The 24,927-nt window shown below is 34.8% G+C and overlaps 4 protein-coding genes across 7 annotated transcripts; 2 read left to right on the top strand and 2 right to left on the bottom strand.

The window, feature by feature from the left end:
* Positions 1–27: 27 nt before the first annotated feature.
* LOC149736928 (uncharacterized) lies at positions 28–2,272 on the top strand. Of its 2 annotated transcripts, none has more exons than XM_089876876.1 (4): positions 28–168; positions 1,032–1,218; positions 1,456–1,688; positions 1,939–2,272. In XM_089876876.1, exons 2-4 carry the CDS (start codon positions 1,122–1,124, stop codon positions 2,134–2,136), a joined length of 528 nt encoding a protein of 175 aa, XP_089733002.1. In that variant the 5' UTR covers positions 28–168; positions 1,032–1,121; the 3' UTR covers positions 2,137–2,272. The 2 variants fall into 2 exon arrangements, with proteins under 2 accessions (XP_089733002.1, XP_089733001.1); XM_089876875.1 differs by lacking the exon at positions 28–168 and adding an exon at positions 623–780.
* Positions 2,273–2,867: 595 nt separating this feature from the next.
* Positions 2,868–14,886, top strand: LOC149736929 (methionine synthase-like). Its single transcript, XM_089876836.1, has 24 exons — positions 2,868–3,266; positions 4,042–4,247; positions 4,451–4,610; positions 4,806–4,898; positions 5,144–5,250; positions 5,510–5,676; positions 6,007–6,169; positions 6,498–6,626; positions 6,889–7,065; positions 7,594–7,752; positions 8,104–8,226; positions 8,465–8,762; positions 9,040–9,269; positions 9,509–9,661; positions 9,949–10,068; positions 10,337–10,583; positions 10,870–10,994; positions 11,355–11,493; positions 12,177–12,365; positions 12,740–12,936; positions 13,235–13,435; positions 13,845–13,946; positions 14,214–14,417; positions 14,672–14,886. Exons 1-24 carry the CDS (start codon positions 3,260–3,262, stop codon positions 14,753–14,755), a joined length of 3,780 nt encoding a protein of 1,259 aa, XP_089732962.1. The 5' UTR covers positions 2,868–3,259; the 3' UTR covers positions 14,756–14,886.
* A 38-nt stretch (positions 14,887–14,924) lies between these two features.
* LOC149736930 (phosphatidylinositol 4-kinase beta-like) lies at positions 14,925–23,336 on the bottom strand. Its single transcript, XM_089876841.1, has 14 exons — positions 22,669–23,336; positions 22,156–22,346; positions 21,328–21,587; positions 20,976–21,174; positions 19,877–20,006; positions 19,293–19,497; positions 18,792–18,913; positions 18,214–18,407; positions 17,741–17,954; positions 16,885–17,016; positions 16,594–16,745; positions 16,219–16,351; positions 15,881–16,001; positions 14,925–15,460 (listed from the first exon to the last, which is right to left on the bottom strand). Exons 1-14 carry the CDS (start codon positions 23,323–23,325, stop codon positions 15,279–15,281), a joined length of 2,892 nt encoding a protein of 963 aa, XP_089732967.1. The 5' UTR covers positions 23,326–23,336; the 3' UTR covers positions 14,925–15,278.
* Positions 23,337–23,394: 58 nt separating this feature from the next.
* Positions 23,395–24,731, bottom strand: LOC149736931 (general transcription factor 3C polypeptide 6-like). Of its 3 annotated transcripts, none has more exons than XM_089876879.1 (2): positions 24,592–24,731; positions 23,395–24,062 (listed from the first exon to the last, which is right to left on the bottom strand). In XM_089876879.1, the coding sequence occupies exon 2, from the start codon at positions 24,041–24,043 to the stop codon at positions 23,591–23,593; it is 453 nt and encodes a 150-aa protein (XP_089733005.1). In that variant the 5' UTR covers positions 24,044–24,062; positions 24,592–24,731; the 3' UTR covers positions 23,395–23,590. The 3 variants fall into 3 exon arrangements, with proteins under 3 accessions (XP_089733005.1, XP_089733004.1, XP_089733006.1); XM_089876878.1 differs by lacking the exon at positions 24,592–24,731 and adding an exon at positions 24,375–24,515; XM_089876880.1 differs by lacking the exon at positions 24,592–24,731 and adding an exon at positions 24,375–24,512 and having other exon boundaries at positions 23,395–24,049.
* Positions 24,732–24,927: the final 196 nt, after the last annotated feature.

A 24,927-nucleotide genomic window follows, 5' to 3' on the forward strand; every position in this document is an offset into this window, starting at 1 on the left:
TGCCAACAAAGCGTGTCTGCGTGTGTTGTTGTTATCTTTGCCAGGAAGAGTCAAATAACGATTTGGTCTTTTAGTTAATTGTAAGAAAACGGGAAGTTATGCAATTTTCTCTTTAATCCATTCAACCCCCTACGGGGTATTCCCCAGAGCCGTATGCCCTCACTGTAGGTAAGTGTTTATACAGTAAGTAAAAGTAGTACCTCATATTTAGTTTAATTAGGCTCATGTACTGTCAACATTAGACTCATGCACAATAAAAGTACTTGATTTATAGTAGGATGGGGAAAGATAGGGCAACTTTTCATTCTTTTTTCTCATCCCATTTGGTAGTAAACAAAAAACATTCAAAGAATCATAAAACTGTATCCTTACGACTTCCACAGACCGTTGTTAATTGCCTAAAACACGTTCAGTATTTGATTATTAGGTGCTAAAAGTGTCTCATCTTTCCCCACAGTACTCCATAACTTTAATGTGCACGAAATATGAATGTCTACATTAATTAAACTCATGCGTCATGAGAGTAATTACAGCTTGTCTTCTGTCTGGCCAGTTTAAATGAATGTTCATAACAACGCAATTGGCATTAATCAAAGTCCTGACAAAATTGGAATTTTAATTAGCTGTCAGTCAAAAGCGGGTGTGCAGACTAATGCTGCATTGCATGGTAGTACAGGCAGTAGTATTTTTTGTTGTTGTGTTTCTACTGGTAATAATGTATCAAATGGTTTATCAGTCAACTAAATCAGTGGTATTCTATGTTTCATTTGTACCATTAAGGTGAGACTATATAATGAAATATAAAGTGTAATTACTTAATAGTTGTATAATGAAATTGGCAACATTTAAACCATGTTATTGTTCAAACTTAATTAATGACTATCAGTCATGATGTAACTTTAGAAAACGTGGTTAATTACTGGCGGTCTTCTGTCTGGCCAATTTAAACTAATGTTCATAATAACTGCAGAAAACCTGGTTAATTACTGGCGGTTTTAAGCAATTATGGTAATTCCACTCGCTATTTCCAGCTTTCATTAAAGTTCGTGGCGGTTGAATGTTATATAAGCTGTGGTTATCAGGCAGATGCATATTGACTTTGCAAAAGGCAACAGAGAATCATGAAGATTATTCTGTTTATCGCTTTTGTTGGTTGTTTTGTTCAATTGGCTAAGTGTTCCATTTTGAGAGTACAACCTACATCTAATAGTAGTACTTGTAAGTATACCAGTTCTTATTTTTATTGGAGTAATACATTTGTTGATATAGATTACAATTTTATTATACACTATCGGTGTGCTATTTCATTTTATTTCACAATTGTTATTTTCATACGGTTTATGAGTCAGTAAATGATTTGCCAACGCTGGTCTAAATGCCAGGTCTTATACCTTGTGCCTTCAGTAAGACCTCACCTTAGTATAAAAAAATCAGTAAACAAATGTTTATTTACAGGCAGTGGAGTGGTTTACAGGCATAACTGCATTTGGTTGCCTTACAAAACTCCATTTGGCATGTCGGACAAAAAGGATGCTGCCGATTATTGCTATAGTCAAGGAGGGGATTTGGTTGATATTGTAAACAAAGAAATGTATGAACTTGTGTACGATTACGCATCACTTTCAATAACAACATCCTCGCCATATGGAACTTTTTATGTTTGGCTTGCTATGCTATATACATCAGAGGTAAAAAATGGCACATCGTTTTTTTTATGGATTTTATTGAAATATTAACTTCCTGCTCACTCCTTTTTGAGGACTAATAAAGGGTCACCCTGTAGTGATCATAGTAGGCATGGTGCAAATCTGATCATTTTAAATGCCCTCAAACGAAAATAAACAAGTTGCTATGGGATTAATAATGTGTAAATGCAACAACTTTGCATTAAACACACAGTTCTACTAGGACGTTTTAAATATAATTAATTAACTTTAGGATCAGTTGGTTCGGCAAAGCAGTGGGGGGCCCGTGTCATATGTAAGATGGTATCACCCGAAAACACATAGAAAATCGGGAAGCATCATATGGACTGTTGCAGATCACAACCATCTAAATGTTGGATACACTGGGTATTGGACAGATGATGGAGACTATAACTTGGGATTCCCATTGTGTACAAAATACATGGGATAATGTAATATCAGTTCACTGCTTGTATTCATACTTAGTTATCATTAATAAATTTTGTTATAAACCTAAATAACCTTTTTCATTACATGGCATATGTAAAAAATTTTTTGAGAATAAAGTCAACATTACGCCTAAAGAATCTATTCATTTTGTGAACTGATCGAGTTTTCAGCTAGTAAAAATTATTGTTAGGTGATCATATCGCACCTTACAAGTCCATACCCTTATTCTAAAAGTTGATGGGTGCAACTAAAATGCATTTGTCTCATTATTATTTAAAGAACAGTTGTTGTAAAGGCCACCCCAACTTTGTGGTTTGAACAAGTTATAATATTTGAATACAAATATCTCCAAACAGTTATCCACCTCAGATGTACTCCATGAGCTGTATATGCAAACAAAGCGTGTCTGCGTGTGTTGTTGTTATCGTTGCCAGGAGTCAATTAACGATTTGGTCTTTCAGTTAATTGTAAGAAAACGGGAAGTGATGCAATTTTCTTTTAATCAAAGAAAAAATGGATTAGATTGTAGTCACTTATCATATAATGATGCATTAAGGTTAAATGGTTATTTAGCCAAAGATAGGCTACCAATTTATACGTATGCAAAGTTTTTTTTTGAGCAAACACCGCCAATTCCTTGTGGTTTGGGTTTTAAAATCTCTATGTTTTAGATTCGCATGAGCGCTTTCCCAGCCATATATAAGCAGACGAACTCCAAATTTAAATCCCACTCTGTTCAGGAAAGCAGGCCGAGTTGTTCGTTATCGCACATGTTATGTACACAATGGCAAACGCGCCAGATTTGAATTAATGTTTAGTATATGCAGAATATGAACTCCCGGACATAAAAAAATAGGAAAACTAAAGTTGCAACAGCTTTTAGAATGTAGTTTTAAAAAAAATGGGTGCTAGTGAAGAATTCCTCCCACCTTATTTGCTAACTACTAACCCCTATAACCACTAACCCCCTAATCTAGGGGTTAGTGGTGGGGGGAGAGATTCTTTACTAGCACCGAGAAATGATGCTATTTTAGATTTAAAATGTGAAATTAATATTAATTGCAGATGCATAGTCAAGCAACCGCATAGTTTTTTAGTTGAAGCTGTTCAATATACAATACAAAATGGCCGGTAAGAAAATACTTCAATAGCAGTTGTATAAAAAAAACGAGAAATAAAGAATATAATACATAAAATCACTAAGATACATACATCGTCTCATCGATACATGATAACTGATAAGGTACACCAGATGTGTGAAACAAAGCAATGTTATGTTATAACAACTGTTGTTTTCACATGGAGCTATACAGAGAAGACGGAAAAAAATTTCCGCTAGAAGGCGATGACAAATTCGTTTCTCTATTTTATGGGGAGCAGTTAGTTTCACGGTTTATACACATAAGATATAAACCCCTAACCCCTAACCCCTAACCCGTCAAACAAAAAAAAACTTGAAAAAAAAATATAAAAAAGTATTCCACTGTGCGGGACTCGAACCCGGTAAAAATGAAACAAAGAGAGTTTACGACCGCACGCAAACCGCTACACCACAGACTCGACGACAGTAAACACAACGAAAGAGCGTATATAACCGACCTAATGTGGGAAATATGTTCTTACTAGTGTTTTGTGTATTTAGAAAGGTATTTTTATTATTTAATTAATTTTTTTTACACTTACTAACACTTTGTAGTGCTGTTTTGTTCGTTTTTCCGTATTTTTTAATTTAAATAATTACCGCCTCTAGCGGAAAAAATTTTCCGTCTTCTTTGTATAGTCCCATGTGTTGTTTTCCCACCTTGTTAGGATAAAGCGAGTTACACTCATAGTTGTTGACATGGTATAGGTATTTAAGGCATATAAAAATAGCACAGAGGTAACTTTTGTTTAAATTTTGGGGCAGGTCTTGCAACATATTCCGAAATTGAGTCCACCCTCCAGAAGAGGATCATGATCTTTGATGGAGGGATGGGGACAATGATCCAGAACCTCCGTTTGGAAGAGGAGGACTTTTGTGGGGACAGGTTTAAAGATCATTCCAAACCATTGAAAGGGAATAATGATCTTTTATCATTGACCAAACCCGAAAGTATTTATGAAATACACAAGGTAATGGATTTAAAATATAAATTAAAGTTTAAAACTGTGGTTCTAGCACTTGTTATTTAATAAAACCTGCACACACCTTTATTCTAAGTGTGGTAATATTGCCCGTTTTTTTTACTTAAGTGTAAATGTTTGATTGTTTTTTTCCTAACAATTTTGGCTTTTTTAAATAAATCTCTTTTAACATGATCATTATGATGTCACAGGCATATTTAGAAGCTGGTGCTGATTTCATTGAAACGAACACATTCAGTGGAACAAGTATTGCTCAAGCTGACTATGCACTTGAACATGTGGTGTACGAACTTAACTATGAGTCGGCTAAAATTGCAAAACGAGCTGCGAGAGATGTCTCCAATGCTACTGGTGAGCTTTAGAAACAATATGTAGCATCAATATGTATATATATATATATATATAAATACATAATCATATTAATGCTAGTATCCTAATATTGAAAACACCAGACTAATGCAAATTACTTGCATACCAGCTGTTATGACCAAAAGTAGATGGTTTTGTTATTAACTAAATTCATTTTTATTTGTATTGTCCTCCCAGGGGTGAAGCGGTATGTTGCTGGTAGTGTTGGACCAACCAATAAAACTTTGTCTGTTTCACCATCTGTGGAGAAACCTGAATATAGAAACATAAGTAAGATGCTAACTTCAAGCTTAATGTATTGAGTGTCACAAATAACACAGATGTTCTGTTCATACACCTCGTGTCCAAATGTGCCCAAAAAATACACCTCGTTATATTCCAAATTTCTGATTAAACTTTATAGTTAACACATTTGTAACTTTGTGGGTGGATCATTATTTTTTTTTTTTTGGATTTTGACAATTTACAAACTTTTTATTCCCAGTGAAAAAAACTTAAATATTATTTGTCCCAAGCCTTTGATGAACTGGTGACTTCATACTCTGAACAAGTGAGGGGTTTATTGGATGGAGGTGCAGATGTTTTGTTGGTGGAAACTATATTCGATACAGCTAATGCAAAGGTGAGAACCAGAACATGATAAGATAGTATAAACTCTAGATAACAAGGTGAGGATATATTTATATAGCATCTATTCTAGAACAATGCATTGGAGGAAGATATACCCTAAAAGTTATCGATAACTGATAATGCAGTAACATTTATTTTTACATATATTTACACTTGTTTTTTAAAAAGCTGCTTTTTAACTTTTACACAAATAAATAGTAAAAGAGTTGTTTTAAAAAATAATCTTTATTTAAATTTTACTAAATTTTCAGGCCGGTTTGTTCGCCATTCAAGTTGTTTTGGATGACGAAAAGTATGCTCCATTAAGGGGAATACCCATATTTGTATCAGGCACCATAGTAGACAAGAGTGGTCGAACATTATCTGGACAAACTGGGGAAGCATTTGTTGTTAGTGTCTCTCATGCTAAACCTATGTGGTGAGTGTGTTTGATATGATGGAAGAGCTTGGTTGTTTAAATGTATAACAGACAACAGACATACTCTTATGAAACACAATTGTATGATAAAACATACATATGTAATATATATTTGTTCACCTCATGCTCACTGTCCGGCTGTAACATGAGTCGAAGTGTATCATGCAACAGATACCCAGTGAAGTTGAACTAAATGTTCACTGTAAAGCCTTGAACCTGGGACCTGCTTTTATTGAGACATACATACTATAGTTAATTGGTGCAAACTTTTTATGTAATAATCTTTAACATTCATAGGTTATAGTTTCATTATTATTTCTATGATTTCAGCTTGGGATTAAACTGTGCACTAGGGGCAGTAGAGATGCGTCCGTTCATTGAAGTGATCGGAAACTTCACGGATAGATACGTGATATGTTATCCTAATGCTGGTCTTCCTAATACATTTGGTGGATATGATGAAACTCCACAAACAACGGCCAAGTATCTAGCGGTATGGATAAGAATAATATGTGTTTTTTATATTTATGGTTGGTTTTATATGAAAACTGAATTACCAGTAACAAAAAATTACAAACTACTAAACCATACCACTTCACTCTTCAATGTCTTCAGTCAACGGTAAATCGATGTATGTCAAAATCGCACTCAAGAGTATTAAACATCGATTTTTTAAATAAATCGTATGTTTTTGGCGGCATTAGCGAATAAAACTGCCACAATAGCCTAATATTTTTAAGTTTTATATTATTTTTGTGTTTTTATAAGTATGTACCACTGTACCAATTTGTGGAATAAAAATTGTTATTTTTATTTTCCAGGAGTTTGCAGCTTCAGGGTTGGTAAACATAGTTGGTGGATGTTGTGGTACAACTCCTGAACATATTCGTGCTATTGCTAATGCTGTGAAGATCCATAAACCTCGTGTACCTCCTCATGACCCACATAAGGTAACGTGTTATACCCTGTCTTTTTCATAAACTGTTGTAGTTGGCCTCTGTGTATTTAGTTAAACAAATTAAGTTAGTTGTACATTTTCTCTAAAAGTATTACAGCTTAAAATGGTAATGATAAATTTTAAACCAGGTATATAAATCACCGATACCTGAAAATACCTTTTTCCTTATTATAAATATTGCTTCCAGTAATCACTCATTTTTTGATCTGTTTTTAAAAAAAATTCATAAATCATAAATGAATATTTTTCCACAGGGATGTTTACTGTTAAGCGGTCTTGAACCAGCCATCATAAGTTCGCTCACAAACTTCGTAAACATCGGTGAGCGTTGCAATGTAGCAGGATCTCGTAGATTTGCTCGACTTATTCAGAACGGAAAGTACGAGTCAGCACTAGATGTCGCTAGATCACAAGTAGAGATGGGAGCTCAGGTAACGAGGAAATCACTTGCGTCATTACTTAGATGTATATTGTTTATTATCAAAAGAAATATTAATATGTATTGGTATCGGTAGGAGGATAATGTCACAGAAACGTAATTTTTATGCTCTCCATTTTTGAGGTGACTTTAAATTTATAAGCTTTGCAGGAAACTTTGGCTTTGTCATCCTGTTTGTTTTATTATAAAGTCACAAATTTACAGTTTCTATACTTCATAATGATACACACACACGCAATAGTACCTTATATATAGAGTACCACTACCATGCTCCATATATTTGTTAGATACTATCTATTATTTAATATTTATACACTGTAAAAGTTATACAAAGTAGTGTGCTATGTATTTATGAGTACCACATATTTGTTGGATACTTTCTATATACTGTAAAGTTTCTACACACTAGTATCTTGTGTATAGAGTAGTACATACTACACAAGGTATTATCTATGTATTTACCATACAAAGTATATGTTAGTTTAGATACTTGCATCAATTATAATCCTCCTCATTACAGATCCTGGACATAAACATGGATGAAGGGATGTTGGATGGAGGAGTGGTGATGCCTAAGTTTATCAACCTCATCGGATCAGAGCCGGATGTTTCAAAGGTTCCTCTCTGCATCGATTCATCCAACTTTAACATCGTAGTTGCCGGGTTAAAAACCACTCAGGTGAGATTATAATGTTGATTATCACATGGGGAAAACTATGGCATATTATATTGGAGTGTTCTGTATAGCTACAGCATGTATTGTTTTTCTGGTAAAATATGAATAGATGTATTTAAAAGCCTAAGCTTTCCAGATGTGACTATGCACTATGCCCATTATTGCTTGATATTAGAAAAGATAAATGCTGTGAAAGAGATTTTGTGTTGTATTATACTGTAGTGTAGTGTAGGTCATACTAAACTTCCTTATACCACTGTACTCTTGCAATATTTAATCTTATACCACAGTGTATAATCTTATATCACAAACTCCATCTACTATATCTCCCATTTTATATTATCCACCATGCAGGGCAAATGTATTGTGAACAGCATCAGTTTAAAGGAGGGAGAAGAAGATTTTGTGGAGAAAGCAAAGTTGATTCTTAGGTTTGGTGCGGCTGTTGTTGTCATGGCGTTTGATGAAGAAGGGCAGGTGATTGTTGTGGAATAAATAGCTTTGTTACATTGTTTGTTACACTCTTATATGTCTAAACTTATCTGTTAAAACAAATTTAGGTAACTCAGCAAATAACTTTTTTATTGATTTATTTATGTAGTTTTATATTCTTTTAGCAAATTTGAGAATACCCTTTTAGTTTTAAACATCTAAATATTTTAAAGATTTAAGCCAGACATTCTGATATACTTTAACACATGTTCCTATTATACAGGCAACGTCTTCAGAAGACAAAGTTCGTATTTGTACAAGGTCGTACCGAATATTAGTCGACCAGGTTGGTTTCAATCCAAATGACATCATTTTTGATCCCAACATTCTGACAATTGGGACCGGGATGGAGGAGCATAATGAGTATGCAATCCACTTCATCAATGCCACCCGCATCATCAAGCAGACACTCCCAGGATGTAGGATCAGCGGAGGACTCTCAAATCTATCATTTTCATTCAGAGGAATGGAGACGATCAGAGAAGCGATGCATTCAGTTTTTCTCTTCCATGCAATCACAGGTGACATCTTTGCTTTTGCTGCACTTTAGCTGTTTGTGCCAAATAGACCAGCTTTACATTACCAAAAAGAGTTGACCTATGTGGTAATGGGTCAACTTTGGCCTAAATCTCAGGTTCTTAAAGTGCCTCACTGAGTTAACAATACTGCTCACTAAAATGGAACACTTGATAAAAAAACCTTTCCCACTTAAAAAACTTTCTTGTTAAAACAAAAACCGCTGCTTGATTAATTTAACCATTTTTTACACAAAGCTTAACTTTATTGTAAAATCGACAGCTGGTATGGACATGGGTATAGTGAATGCCGGTAACCTTCCTGTATATGATGACATACCTGCTGATTTACTCAAGTTGTGTGAGGATCTTATTTGGAACAAGGATCCTGATGCAACCGAGAAGTTGTTGAAATATGCGCAGGATTATGGGAAGAGTGGGAGCAAGAGTGTTGAGAGCGAGGAGTGGAGGAGTTGGGAAGTGGAGGAGAGGTTGCAACATTCGCTTGTCAAGGTGAGGTTGTCATTGTAGGAGAACTTGGACCAGGGTAATTTCCAGGGGGTTGCTGTTTTAAATTCTGTTCAACCGACTTGTTTTCTAGTTTTGCATTTTTCATTTAAAAAAAATCAAACTTTGTTAAAATACCTTTATTATTTTCTATAGATCTGGTAACATTTAACAGATTGTTCTGTGTTTAAGTTTTCCCGTATTACAATGTTTTATTTAATTTTTATATTATTTGTTTGTTTTAGGGAATTGACAAATATGTTATTGAAGACACCAAAGAATGTCAGCAAAACACAGTGAGATATCCAAGGGCTCTTAATGTCATTGAGGGACCATTAATGAAGGGTATGGGAGTGGTAGGAGATTTATTCGGCGCTGGGAAAATGTTTTTACCCCAGGTGTGTGGAAAATATTAATTATTAATTCTAAATGTTATAGTTATTCTCATTACAAATATGACAGCCCATATGTTTAATACAATTTTAATCTGAATGTTTGGGTTTTAAAAATAAACCATTTTTAGTGGTGTTTAAATGGAGAAAGTTTATGTTTTTTTGTGAGTCATGAGTATTCCTTTTTATATGAAATGTAAAAAAGAACATTTTAAGTTATTTTAAAATCGTTTATTACTTTCCACAGTGGGCCTTGAACCTAGGGTCTTTGACTTTCTTGATTATATGCTCAGGTTATCAAGTCAGCTCGTGTGATGAAGAAAGCAGTTGGATACCTCATCCCGATCATGGAAGAGGAGAAAAAGTTGAGATACAAAGAGATGGAGAAGATGGGAATGGAATGTGTAGAGGAGGTAGAATATCAGAGAATTTTTGAAAGTTTTTGAACACCTTTTTTTTTAGTTTTGTTTGTTGGTTTTGGCTGAAGTTGAATCAAACTGGAGTCTTGCATAAAAACTGTATTAAAAGCTAGAAGTAATCATACTATGTTGTAGATAAAAACAAAATCCAACTTGAAAATACAAAATAAAATTTGCTTTGCTTTACCAGAAAGCACAACACACTAAGTTACGCCTCTGCCAACATTTAAGTAATTAAAAAATTAACAGTATCATATTTCAGGATCGATTTGCCGGCACTGTTGTCATGGCGACTGTAAAAGGTGACGTGCATGACATCGGCAAAAACATCGTTGGCGTCGTTCTCGGTTGTAATAACTACCGAGTCATTGATCTTGGGGTCATGACCCCTTGCGACAAAATCTTACAAACAGCGTTGGAAAATAAAGCCGACATCATCGGGTTATCAGGGCTAATCACCCCTTCGTTGTCCGAGATGATTCATGTGGCCAAGGAGATGGAAAGACAAGGTGGGTTATTATTTGTTTCATTACACCGTCTTGCATTCGATACAGCAATGAGTTGCGGCTGGTAGTTTAAGATATCTCACTGTAAACAGATTTATAATAGCTGTGTGAAAGTTGAATTTGTTTTTATGTATTTTATTTTACTGTTTATATAATTTAGTATCTGAGAATAAGGTTTAGGCTTCTGATGCTAAGATTAAAAGGTAAAAATCCATTAAAGTAATAGCTTTATATCAAAGTGATTACTCACGACTCATGAAACAATCATATGATATTTCATGATACACAGATATGAAGATCCCTCTCCTGATTGGTGGAGCCACCACATCACGAACTCACACAGCCGTGAAGATCTCACCAAGATACAACCAACCTACTATACATGTGCTTGATGCTTCTAAGAGTGTTGTTGTGGTACGTGGAAATGACAGTGTGCATGGGGTGTATGGGTACTACATGAGTCTCTAGACTCTAGTGTATAAGAAGACACCAACGTTGTACCTTGAAAGGGAGCACAAGGCATATTATAACACTGTGTATAGATATACGGAAATACCTATGGTATAAATTAAAAATAGATTATAAATGTCTGGTGTAAGAAGACACCTATGTCACACCTTGACAATGAGCATAAGGTGTATAAATACAATTGTTTGTTAAGAAGATATATTGTACCTCGCCAGTTGGAATGAAGTATTTGCCCAACAGACAGTTCATGTCCCTTTATACGCCACCTTCCCCAACTAACAAATCCCATTCCACCTCGTTCCATAGATATCATCTTTGTTAAATGATGATCTGAGGATGGAATATCTGGATGAGATAAAGGAGGAATATGAAGAAGTGAGGATGGATCATTATGATTCACTCCTGGAACGAAAGTTCCTTTCACTGGAACAAACAAGGAATAAAAGTAAGAAAATTGTTCATTTGCTAAATGCATGGTATGAACAAAAATAGAGTTTGAGTTGTTAAGATGTTTTGTTAAGCTGTTTCTTTCACTGGAACAAACAAGGAATAAAAGTAAGAAAATTGTTCATTTGCTAAATGCATGGTATGAACAAAAATAGAGTTTGAGTTGTTAAGCTGTTTTGTTAAGCTGTTTCTTTCACTGGAACAAACAAGGAATAAAAGTAAGAAAATTGTTCATTTAATAAATGCATTGTATAAAATAAATTATATATTTTGTACATATTTTGGTTGAGTAATCGCTTCAAGCAAGTTCATGGTTGCTACTTCGGTGATAGAGTTGAGTTGTTAAAGCTGTTTTGGGTCCAAAGTTTACAGGTTAATGCAGTGAAAAAATAGGTTTACCTGCCTACCTCCCCACCCTAGTTTGCCCTTTTTTGCTAATGCTATGCTTACAGTTGAGTTGTTGAAGGTATTACATTGTGTGGATCAGTAGACATTACTTTTGGTAATTTGGTCATTCATGTCCTTGTGCTTGGGAACTAATTTAGCAATGGCTGCCACTCCCCTGTCCACAGTCAAGTTACTGAGATAATTGCAGTGTGTGGATACGCAGATATTTTTACAAATGTTCCACTATAAAATCCAGTGTTTCCCAAAATCTCACATTCAACCATTACTCCATAGAGTTAATGATAGACTGGACAACATCTGGCATCACTGAACCAACTTTTCTTGGTAATAAAGTTTACCATGAATATCATATTGAGAAACTTCTTCAATACATTGATTGGAAACCTTTCTTTGATGTTTGGCAGCTAAGGGGGAAATATCCCAATCGAGGATACCCAAAAATATTTAAAGATAAAACAGTTGGTAAGTTTTAAATATTGGTTGTACTTTTTAGTAGTTGGTAAATAGTGGTTTATTGTAACTTGCTTTTAGTGACACTAATTTCCATAGTCAAAATCATAACATTAGTGTAGTTGTATATGAAGATTTAAAACTGTACTTATGTTACAATTAACATGTATTGCGTAATAGGCTGGTGTAAAGAGATAATACAGCAATATAGACTACATTCCAGTTTTCCTTTTTTAGACGCAGAATTTATTTGTTGACCTTTCCATAATTGATTTATTTTTTTAAAAAAATTAAAGTTAAATACATGTTTGTCCAACAAGGGGTGTAAAACTTATGTGACAACTGGTTAAATTGCCTCTAAATAATCATACAACCTCTTTCTCAAGGTGAGGAAGCTCTTAGAGTGTTCAACGATGCACAAGTGATGCTACGGAAGATTATTGATGAAGATTTATATAAGATGGAAGGAGTTGTAAGCTTCTTTCCTGCCAACTCTGTGGGTGACGACATACACGTGTATGCTGATGATGTCATGCCAAGACCTACAACCCCTATTGCTGTCTTTTACGGGTTAAGACAACAAGTGAGTGGTCTTTGAACAAGCTATGGTATAATGTCAACCATTTTAAGTAATTTGTGTCATGATCATGAACGTATTACATCAAAACATGTTTTGCTGGTTGACCAAGTACTGCAAAACCATTTTTTCTTACATTTACAAAATTCGAAATACTGCTCAAATTGTAAATGTGTAAAATAATTGCAAAACAGCAGTTAATCACCTAATAAAAGAATTTTTGTTTAGTTAACATTGGCCTCCAATTTTACCGAACTGATCCATTGCTGGTTTTAACAAGTAACATCATACATTTTACTCACAGGCAGAAAAAGAATGGGAATCTGTCGAGCCTTATTATTGTTTATCTGATTTCATTGCACCACGTGTTAGTGGTGTGAGGGATTACATTGGTATGTTCGCTGTCTCGTGTTTTGGAGCAAGAGAGTTATGTAAACAATATGAAGATAACATGGATGACTACAGCAGCATCATGGCTAAGGCTGTTGCTGATCGATTGGCCGAGGTATTTATTTTAGTAGTTTTTATATACTTAGAAGTATTAATATAAAATAGTTATGTTTCTTGGTGTGCACTGGGAACCATATGTGTTACTTTTGCTGGAGTGACATTAATAAAATACAGTTACACTCATTGTCTCAAACATAGGAAACCTTGTTTAGTGTAGCAAATACAATATACTTTGACTCTGCTTGTGTATATAGACACTTAACAGCAGGATAAAAGCTCCCTTACATTTAAAGCCGAGGTGCTTAATTGTATAATTTTACTTTCATTTTAAAAATGAGGCCTTTGACATTATGCTTCTGTAGAGAGCTTATACCATACAGGAGCCTGTTTTGCTGTTTCATTTCTTGGAAATAATGTAAGTTAGATTACTGCATAATGTTAATTATGATGTCATAATGTTTCAGGCGTTTGCTGAAGCTTTACACGAGCTTGTTCGTACCACCTTGTGGCCATATTCATCCAACGAACAACTGGAAGCCGGAGACTTGCATAAAATTAAATATCAGGTAAATAATATAACATTAAGTGATCATTAGAAAATAAAAACTTCCTGGAAAAGTGTCGTTATACTGATTTTTGCCATTAGCAATTAAACTGTGGAAGTGTTGATAAGTTACTGAAGTTTTCTCCAACAAGAAAATAAATTATCAAACTAGCCAAAAATCATTGTTATAAGTTTAGACAATTTGACAGTGGAAGTAGTAGGAAAATACACGAAATGTTGAAAAAATTATTTTCATACTTTACATGCTATATACCTTGTCCCCCACCAGGGAATACGCCCAGCCCCTGGATACCCCAGCCAACCTGATCATACAGAGAAACTTACAATGTGGGACGTCATGAAAGTAGAGGAAACTATTGGAACAAAGTTAACTGGTTCGCTCGCTATGGATCCACCAGCATCAGTTAGTGGATTGTATTTTGCTAATGAGAAAGCCACGTACTTTGCAGTAGGAAAGATATGTGAGGACCAAGTAAGTATAAGTGGGGTGATAGACTGATAAACTTATGTTTCTCTGATATAGTGATGAATACCTTAACTGTATAGAATTTTTTATTGTCTATGCACACAAAATACCCAATGCAATTAGAAGCATGTGTGGTATAAATATAGACACAGTTGCTATAATTGGATAGTAAGCCTATCATGCATATGTATGTATATAATATCCTTGGTGTTGAATTATGCTATCATGCAGCACTGTTATAAACCTTGTTGTTTAAACAGGTGGCAGACTATGCATCTAGGAAAGGTTGTACTAAAGCTGAAATAGAAGAATGGCTTTCCCCCATACTTTCCTATGATTCATAACATAAGACTGCCTATATTGCTGTGAGTGATTAATGTTCCAGTTTTAATAATGTTGATGAAGCTATTTTACATATTTTTAATTTCTACCCTGCTTTTTTACCTGTGCGGCAATATAACGTGTACAGAATGTATTCTAATTATTACTTCTTCTAAAGAAATAAACAAGAGGTGCAAGTCAGATGTTTATTACATTTAGTTCAGATAAAAGACGAAGCAGCAATTGCATAACAAGCAAGAAAAACAAGAGTTTGCCGACAGCAAACCAGTGTAAAGTGGGTATGGGAGTAATTTACTATTTTATTGCACAAGGCAAAGGTAAAATGGCTGACTCTTCTAAAAGGTAGGAGTCAGTTGCGGAGATTGAAGCAAGAATTCTACTTTGTATTGAACTCCATTACCAGTGTTGCGCAACATAAAATCCAACCCAGTGATGCGCAATAACTTTTAAATGTGATGGTGTTCTCCAAACGCAAGAAGTGTGGATCAAAAAATAAAGCTCAATATTTCAGTGTTGCCAGCTTTTTTACAGTATGCCATTAGTTATATATTGGAAGTTATCATACAGCTTAGTGGTCCATGAACGCATGGATCCTTCAACCATATTCTCAACTAGTTCATGCAGTTGATCCTCAGTAAGGGAAAGATGGAACCTCTCTCGTAACGAACGAACCGTACTAACACCGTGTAAACATGCTAGCGACGGACCTAAGAAATAAAACATGATATTTGACTTGTTGCAATTATTGGTGTCCTGTTATTGCCTGGTTTATAATAGGCATGCTTGACAAAAGTATTTGATCTTTGGTTTGACCTTGTTTTGCTCTTTTATTGTTTGGAGATTTTAGCATTGTGAAATATTTCATCCACTAGTGTATAATACTAAATACTTGTTGCAATTATTGGAGTAACTTAGTGCTCGGTTTTCATAAAACCAAGTGTTTGTACTACATTATGCTTTAGAATTTATATCAAAGTTTTTTTAGAAATTTTAAGTACTGCGAAGCACTTTATTTATTATTTATAATGTTTTAATTAAACTCAAAACTCAAGGATGCAATTTTAGCATGCTTAAATAGAACAACAAACAGTGTATATATTGAAGTATATGGCGTTTATTCCATTTACCTGCTGACATAACTTCAACAAGTTGAACGATCCTATCCATATGTTTCCTCGCTGACACCAATCCTTGCAACATCAATATCTTGTAATATTCAAACATATCTCCTTGTAAACCCCCCATTACCTGGTAATAAGTCAAACCAATTAGAAATGTATTCTGCTATTGTTGCTACAGGCCATTACAAAAAGTAAATAGCTCTTCCATAATGATGTCTCACCATATGGCAGATAAACATTGCCACATTGGTATGGTATAAAAAAGTTTTACGAGAAAGGCTATTTACTTCGAATGAAATGTTCTATTTTTACACAAGTGCACATATGCACATGATATAACTAACCTGTACAAATTCTTCTGTAAGCTTAAAAGGTGAACTTTCAAAACCAAGACTCTTTGGTGAACTTGATAAAATATATCCAAAGTCAATGTGGATAATATGGCCGTCAGAATCGAGTAAGATGTTTCCATTATGTCTGTAAGTAAGCATGTTGTAAAAACTTTACACTAAAATTGCTCTTTTGTTTATTGGTGTTTTGACGTCCTATATACTGTATTAGGGTGAATGAAACACAACATTGCAAAACATATAACTTTAATTTAATACCTGGACAATTCCAGGCAAATTTTTAAAGACAAAAAGGGGATATTACATTATTATATTAAGTATGTTCAATATGTATATAGAACTTTAACTTAAATGTGTTGTATTACCAACCTGTCTTTGACTTGTAGAAGGTAACACACTAAACTGTAAGCTGCAGAACTTTCCACAAAGTTTCGTTGTGCAGTTAGGAAGCCTTCAGAGTTGGGACCACCATATTCTTGGTAGAAATAGTTGAGCAAAGAGCTTTGACTGTTCTTCTTAACCTGAGTAGTTTAACTGGTTATTAAAAGTACAGTGGGAAAAGAATAGATGCCAGGTGTATATACTATCACAGTTTTGTCAATCATTTTAACCAAAAAAAATCAACCATTTAAAACTACCTGAAAGTATAAACAGCAATACCTGGTGTAAAGATACAGCATTAACAATTGGTTCTATGATTCCACTATCATTAGATGTAACTATGATCTCATAAGGACGGAGCCATAACTGAACTCTTTCCTTCTTCCAGATATCATCCAACTGACTTAACATCTGTATTGTTAGGTAACAATGGTGTTTATCAATCACATATAGAATGTGGGAAACCAAAAGTTGGAAAGTGGTGATTGCTAGTTACTGTTTTGCTTGTATTATCTACAGTACAACACATAAATGGACAATTAGGTGTATATTTGAGATAGTAAGAACATTATTTTAACACAGTTCATCAGTTACTATGTAGTGTTACAACACTCTTATCTTTTAATTTATCTCCAAAACAATATACTAAAAAGCCTTGGGCAATGTTATCGTATTTGTTTTGCTGAGGTTAGCACATACTGAGGAATAAAGTTCATACATAAGATTCAGCTCAAACCCGTATATGGAAGTTATGTAAGACATCATCAGCATAATAAAGCTTAAGCTGTCTGCCTTAATTGGGCTAAACCATTAATGGGCTTTGGGTTGCAGCAATTACTGCTGTTGTGCCATGGTTCGCATGCCAAACCATAAGTGGGCTGCAAACCTATTATCTTCTGGTTACAACTTTTTAAATGCAGGGAAGGCAGGGATAGTTATTCAGGCATTTCCATGACATTTGGTTGCATTGTTTACTGAATAACGCAATGCAGAAAATTTTAGAGTAGAATCTGCCTACCCTTCCACCCCAGGTTTGGTGCCTATGGTTACACTGCATGTACTGTTAACAGTTAACTATTATCCTGATAACAGCACTTATTTGCAGCAACACATAAAACAACAACACTCCCATTACCTGGTAAGCAAGTAACTCCTGTCTAAGATCATCCCCACACTTAACAATGGCAGCAAACAACTTCCAGTTAGCAAGGTGGCCATATGGGGAGGAATCTCGTATCCGTTGTACTTTGGCTGACCATGGTTCTTTTAATGCAGCAGCAGAAGGATCATCTGGGTCACGACGGAAAGAATTGGTTTGCTGACCTTGTACTCGCTCGGTCAATCTTCTCCTGTTGTTGATATGGAGCAGGTTAGTGTAGAAGCTTCTTTGTTAAAATACGTTTAGAATGGATGATTTACAGTATTGGAACTTTTTTGTTTTAAAGCTCAAAAACCATTAGAATCATTATAAAATATAAGATTCAATTTGATTTAAAATCGGAGACTTGTAGAAATGAACATTTCGAAAAACACAAGAACAACTGTTCATCCAAAAATCCATAATACAATATACTGCTCAATGATATGTACATATATGCTATACCTTACCTGATATCCCCTGCTGCTATATACACTTCATGGCTATCAATACTTAATGCATCCCCGCTCACAATACTGTCGAGCGACAATACAGACATACGGGACACAGAAACGGAGTCACTGCTGCTCTCGGTGCCAGTCCGGATGACAATGGAGCTGCAAGAGGCGGAGGATGGGGCGATCTTTGTTACTTGGGTTGGGGACTGAAGAAGAAGAAGATGGTATTAAGTGTTGGAAAGTTATTGATACATGAGAGAAGTGGTGAAGCAAAAACTATTCTTGCCCAAAAAGATTGTTTTAGTATGTAGGTGAGGTTTACTCTTTGCCCCGACACCCAGGTTGCTACGACCCATTAGTGTAAATTGGGTTAAAGTACCGCTGGTAAATGTCTTGCCAAGGATATATCTGCCTATCAAACAGTGTCAAGCATTGAACCTGGTATCCTTTACTTACAATGCAAGCACTCAACCACAGCTAAACAACTCATTTCCATAACTAAGGAATGCAGGCTTCAATTAGGATGCTTTAAAGAGCCTTCAAACCTAAGCTATTGTCATAAAAAATGCACCATACGTTTGACCTCTCACCTCCATCTGTAGGTCTGTGATGTCACTTTGCGACCATTCATCTTCGCTGTTACCATGGTTACCATCAAGTGTTTCCATGGAAACAGAATCTATCGAAGCTTCGTCGGGAGGAATGCTTGTGTCTTCATAGAAATAAGCATTTATTTTCCAGTTATACGGAGTTTATCGATACAAATTATAGAAATATTGTATCAGCATCAGGCAGTAATGATCGTCAATGTTTCATGCAATTACTTTGCCAATGGTAAAAGGTACTGAAGTATTTATTCGTTCTATTTTATAAGATTCTTGTTTGAGGACCTAAAACTTAGGCCAGATTTATGCCATTACCCAAACACCCATACTACTTATGTATGTAAGTTAAAACTGCAACCAATGTGACTCTGTTTAAAACTCTATTCACAACTCCTTGCAGGACTTCACATGTCTATAATTAAGTCTTGCCATAACTCATGTCATATACCAAGCAAGTATTTATTCACACACCGCATTATGTTTTACCGTTTTCGACAACAATTTGATCCGGAGTAGCTTCCGAAGATGAACTGTTCTTCCTTGGAAGACCAACCTCCAGTGTAGGAGGAGGATTAAAGTTCTTCAGGTCATCCACAGATTGTCGGAGTGAACTCTCCAGTAGCTTGGATGGAGGATCACATTTCTCTTTCTCTTTGCATTCAAGCACCTCCACACATATCAAGTATGGAGCCTGTATGGTAATTGTTATATGAGGGAATTAAGCAGATCTTTATATTTTTTATGTATAGGTGAGATCCTACAACTCACAAGTTACACCATGAAAAATGGGATTAAAGTTACAGTCGGTCCATTATTGCAAAATGATTCTTGTTTTACTATCAGCAAATTTAATTATTAGGGAACAAAACCAACTAATTTTTTTATTTAGTTTTCACCAGCAAAACTGAATTGTTTTTAAAAGAATATTTTTTTTTTGATTTTTGCTACTGCAATTTAATATCCGCTACCAGACACGACCAGACTCCAACACTACAAAAACTGATTGTTTTATTACAAGAATATTTTTTATTGAAAATTCGCTACTGTTCTAATGTGATACAGGTTTATACCTTATCTTTTGAGTTAAGTACAACACCAGCAGATGATGGTAGTCGAACAATATGATGATTTGAATCACGGAAAGGAAGCCAAACTCTTGCTGGAAGGTTTAGATTTAACAACTGAAGCTCAGCAACTAATCTGTATTGGGGAATCAACAAAATATAGGTAAGTACTAAGTAGGGGTTTATAAATATATGATACAATTTGGATTGTTTTAAATTGCATTTGTTATACTATGTTTTAATTTTACACCATGCAAAGATGTTTCACCTTTAATGGAAATTCATTTTTTTATACATAGTTTTATAATATTTGTAATTTATAGGTCATGATACAATTTGGATCGTTTTAAATTGTTAAATACACCATGTATTTCTCTTTGGCATAACAGAAATATAATATTTTTTTCAAAATTTTATAACTTTTCTACTGTACATTATTGAAAAAAGTGGCCCATATTGTACTTGCAAGGCAACATTTTTGTCTGAATTAAATGCATTAAATATCATGGTTTCGTCATCATTGTGCATACAAGCCACGTACACATAGCTACAATTACATCACCAACAATCAACAACAATGTATTTGAACAATGAGTTTAAACACACAATGGATGCTGTAATACCGGCAGTTTTAATAACTGATTGGTTTTACTATCAAGCATGTGCTTCTATTGCCTCATTGCTACAGTGTGTGTTACACTAACTACCACATTATATAGTTTGCTGCCAAGGATATATATTGATTAATTAGTTGCTATATACACTGCAACGCTACACCAACCAAGCATGAAATTTAGGCTTAAAATAACAATGCGTTCATATGTAATGTAGCATATAGGATATTTAACAATAACTAGACATCTAAAGCCGTTTAGCTGTATGTATTGAACTTTTTCTCTTATTTTGTGCAGTAGTAACTTTAATCCATTAATAAAATTTACATTCAATGAATGAATATAACTTACTTTATCTTCACATGCCTGGAAAATGACAGTCGTTATAAAATGGGTGATCTGTTTCACACACCTTATAACAAACTGTACCAAGGCACTGGACAAATTGCATACATGCTACATCAATATAAATAGATAAACCAAGTTCTCACCTGTGAGTTTTTGCATCTTTCGTTGGTTCGGTGGTTAACCTTTTACCGATATGCATGAGCGCTTTTATAAACTCTCGTTCTGGCCATAGTCTCCCAGCAGTGGTATCGTCAGCATTGGAATGAAACGCATGACCCGTAGATAAATCCCATTCGCTACCACACCTCCAACTTCTATTGTGGCTGTCACTCACATTTCCACCTGGACATTAAACAACTTCATCTTTAACCTGAACTTTATTTTACGTTATATACGGTCTTACTACAACCCAATAACTAACCATTATAGAACTTGATTTATCAAACCATATTTAAATATGCAATTCAAGACCAAACTGGGACAATTTATTATTACCTGTAAGAACATCAGATTTTGATCTTTTATGAGTTTTCCTTGCATGTCTATTATAATGATCGTTTAGACTTGGGGATGCTTTGATTGAATAATGAGCTTTATCAAGTGCTCTCTGTGGTGTATTGGTTAGCTCTCCTGTTAAAATAAGATTGCGCAACTTCTGGGCCCTCGTTAAACGTTTTGAGTTTTTATTGAATGAAGAAGAATAGCCTCCGAGCAGCCATGCACAGTTTAACGAGAAATCGACACTTTCTTTGCATCTGATAAAAAAGATTTATAAAATATGTATATGCGGTTGCTGTCAGGCATATTATGAGTATTGAAAGATCATACGACAATCCTGTTTTTGCCTACCCAGTGTGTGTTGGAGTGTTAGTTTTGCCTTGGAAATGCATTATAAAGTACTCTGAGTTTTCAATCATTCTTTGTTTATTGTTATTGCTTAGTAGCAAGAATTGAAACATTCATAGTTTATCCTAAAAACAATGTAAACTCCATAAAACAGGAAAAGAATGTACAGGAATCTTATAAATCAATACAACATGGTCAAACTAATACAGAAGCCTACTATAAGTCAACAGGGATTATGAATCTATGATAATCTGTTTGATATTCGCATGATCTCAATACGAATGTGGTTAAACACACTTGACTATTGGTGTTTATTCATGACAATGTTTTATCTTATGTTGAAGTTGAACTCCTATGTTTATTGTGTTTGAGTCATTCACATTCTTAACTTGAATGGCCAGAATGCTTAGTAAAAAATAGTTGAAAATTCACTCAGAAATGGTCAAAATTTTGAGTTAAAAGCTTTTATTTTGTCACCTGTAAAGTATATATGGATGAATTGCTTCCCTCATGTCATGGTCCATGTGAATATACATAACAAGCAACTCTGGCAAGTAGAAATCAACTTCTTGGTTTGGAAACATGAACAGTTTGTTGCCCAAGTAAGCCATCACACCTGGCTCTTTTGAATGGAAGAGATATTGAAGAGCAATCGACATGTCAAATACCTGGGATTGACTTGATATTAACATCACATTGATTGTTTTTTTACTTGGGTGTATATATATTTTCAGTCATTAGTCTGTACCTTTATACATTGCAAGTTTCACCAGTTTTAACCAAAAAGTCCAAAACATAAAAGAATAAGAAGTTAAATTGATTTTCTGACGCAATTTATATTTATGGTGTATAGATTCCTAATGTAAATATATCATCCAAGATCTTGAGGTATCACATGGTACTTGAGTCAGTGTTGATACAAGCCTATGCAAATATACATGTCTTGACAAGTCGGAAAACATAGCAAACAATACAAAACCACTTTCTTACTTGTGATTCAAAAAGTCTTAATAACCAAGATTTGTGCATATTATTTGATTCTTCCTCATTTGTTGCTTTGATTTCTTTTTTAGCAACAAAATTCTCAACAGGTTGTTTGTTCTTTTTTGTATTTGAAACCGGCGTGGTTGCTGTGTCTGTGCCAACACTGCCAGGGAAGGGTGAGGTAGATTTGGGGGAAAGGGAACTTGAATTCGACGAACTTTTTGTCCGATCTTTTTTCTTATTTCGCGACGAAAACAAATCAAGCGTTAAGTTCAATTTACGAGGATCAAGTTTCCTCAAAGCTCTACCAGGAGCGCTGGAAGACTTTTCCACAATTACAACTTCATGATCCTCAATTGTGATCGTTCCTGCATCGATCCCTGCATCTGGATGCGAGTTACACTCCTCACAATTGTTTGAATCAGAACACGTGTAATGTGATTTATGTGGGCGAGGGGTGGGAGCTTCTTCTTCGTTTACAAACGCCTCGTTAGTTAGACCGTCCATGGCATCCTCTTCTTTAGTAAAAGTCGTATCCAAACCAGATTCAGTACAGTCTCCCGCCTCAATATGATTGGTCAATTCACATTCCGGTTGCTTTGTGATGGGCTCCACACTGCCATCTGCTGACAGACTTGTATACGTCATTGATGTTTTCAGCATCTTGGCATCTCCTCATGCAGATTTTATATAAAAATTAAACATCTAATAAACTAAACCATTATGAACAAATCTAAAGAATAAAAAAAAGTATTAGTTGTATGAAAAATCAGAAAGACATGATTGCTTAAACAAAACATAATAGAAATTGACTTTCTCCAACTATTCAAGACTACCATCTTTAGTTCAACTCCCTTGGTCATATTCTCGACCATTATGACATCATCAACCACATGATTTGAATATTTTTGACGCATCACATTAGTCTTCAATCATTTTTATTGCTCAAAAAAGCTTGATTCATGACCAATGTTTTCTCTGTGCAACAAAAATATTTAATCCCAACATTTTCTGAATCTTCTTCTGGTTTTCGGAAGATGGAAGACTCTTCCTCCTCACTTGTGGAGGGTTCTTCATCTTTATCAACTTTAAAGAGCACGCAAGTTCCCGAAGCCTTTTCTCGCTTTCCCACAAATACAAAACGATCCAGTTGAAAAACTGGTTCTTCCGAATCTAAGAGTCCTATAACCTTAACTCGAGAACTGTCACAAGTTTTTAGGAAATCCTCACTGATTAAGCCAAGCAGGTTAAGAACAACATATTCATCATCAACCAGCTCCCATTCTTGTGGGTCAAGGTCTTCTTCCGTGTTTATATCCTCACTCATTTCAGCGGTTTGGTCTAGAGTTGACTCTTCTTCATTGGAAGAACTGACATCCATTCTGATCTAGGTTTTAAAACTAAATATATAATGTAAAGTTAGCTTAGGTTATATTACATTGACTATATATGAGATATACAAGTTATTATTTATATCATTGTACCATCTATTAGTTATTTATGAAAATAAAGAACATTTGAACCAAACATAATTTACTGTGTTGTTAAATATAAATGATTTAGAGAAATATTGCAATATTTTAAACTAAAAAACAATGGGAAAACTGACAACATTTTAACAATATTAGGGGGAAATTTTACACTATTAGATAAAACATTTCAACTACAGCAATAATTTATACATGTTAAATGATAAGGTTTATTTAACTTACCAAATGTGTGACCACAAGAGTTCACAAAAAAATATACACTACACTCTTTTGCAAGATTGATTATCCCCGATATTTGATTGACAGGGGGAGTTCAACTATTTCTGTGACAACTGTGGCTTGGCATTGTTTAATCACGTCGCGGGGTAGCACAAATCAGCAGGGCATATATGGGCCCTGTTTCCAATCGTAAATATAAGCACCGTGTTGGAGCAATTACCTTGAATGACCATGTCCAACGACTCACGACGACCGAATTAGCAGAATCGAGCTTCGAACATTGTACTCCCTCGTTACAGGGCAGGCGCTTTAACCACTTTGCCAGTACGCCGCTCACGACCCTGGCTCACAGTTCTGCACCTGTATCCATATCAATTTCGAAAGCAGAAAAGTTGTAATTCAAAAAGTTTTATTTTTTTGTTCAGAAAAGTATTTAAAATGTTTTTCTTTACGTTTCCGTACAGCATTTATGCCACTCACGTTTGTGTGAATTGCTATTCTCTCTATATGCACAATCAATCAATACATTTAGTTTATGTAATATAAATTAGTTTAA

This window comes from Ciona robusta, chromosome 4, assembly GCF_009617815.1.
Source record: "Ciona robusta chromosome 4, ASM961781v2".
Lineage (NCBI taxonomy): Eukaryota > Metazoa > Chordata > Ascidiacea > Phlebobranchia > Cionidae > Ciona > Ciona robusta.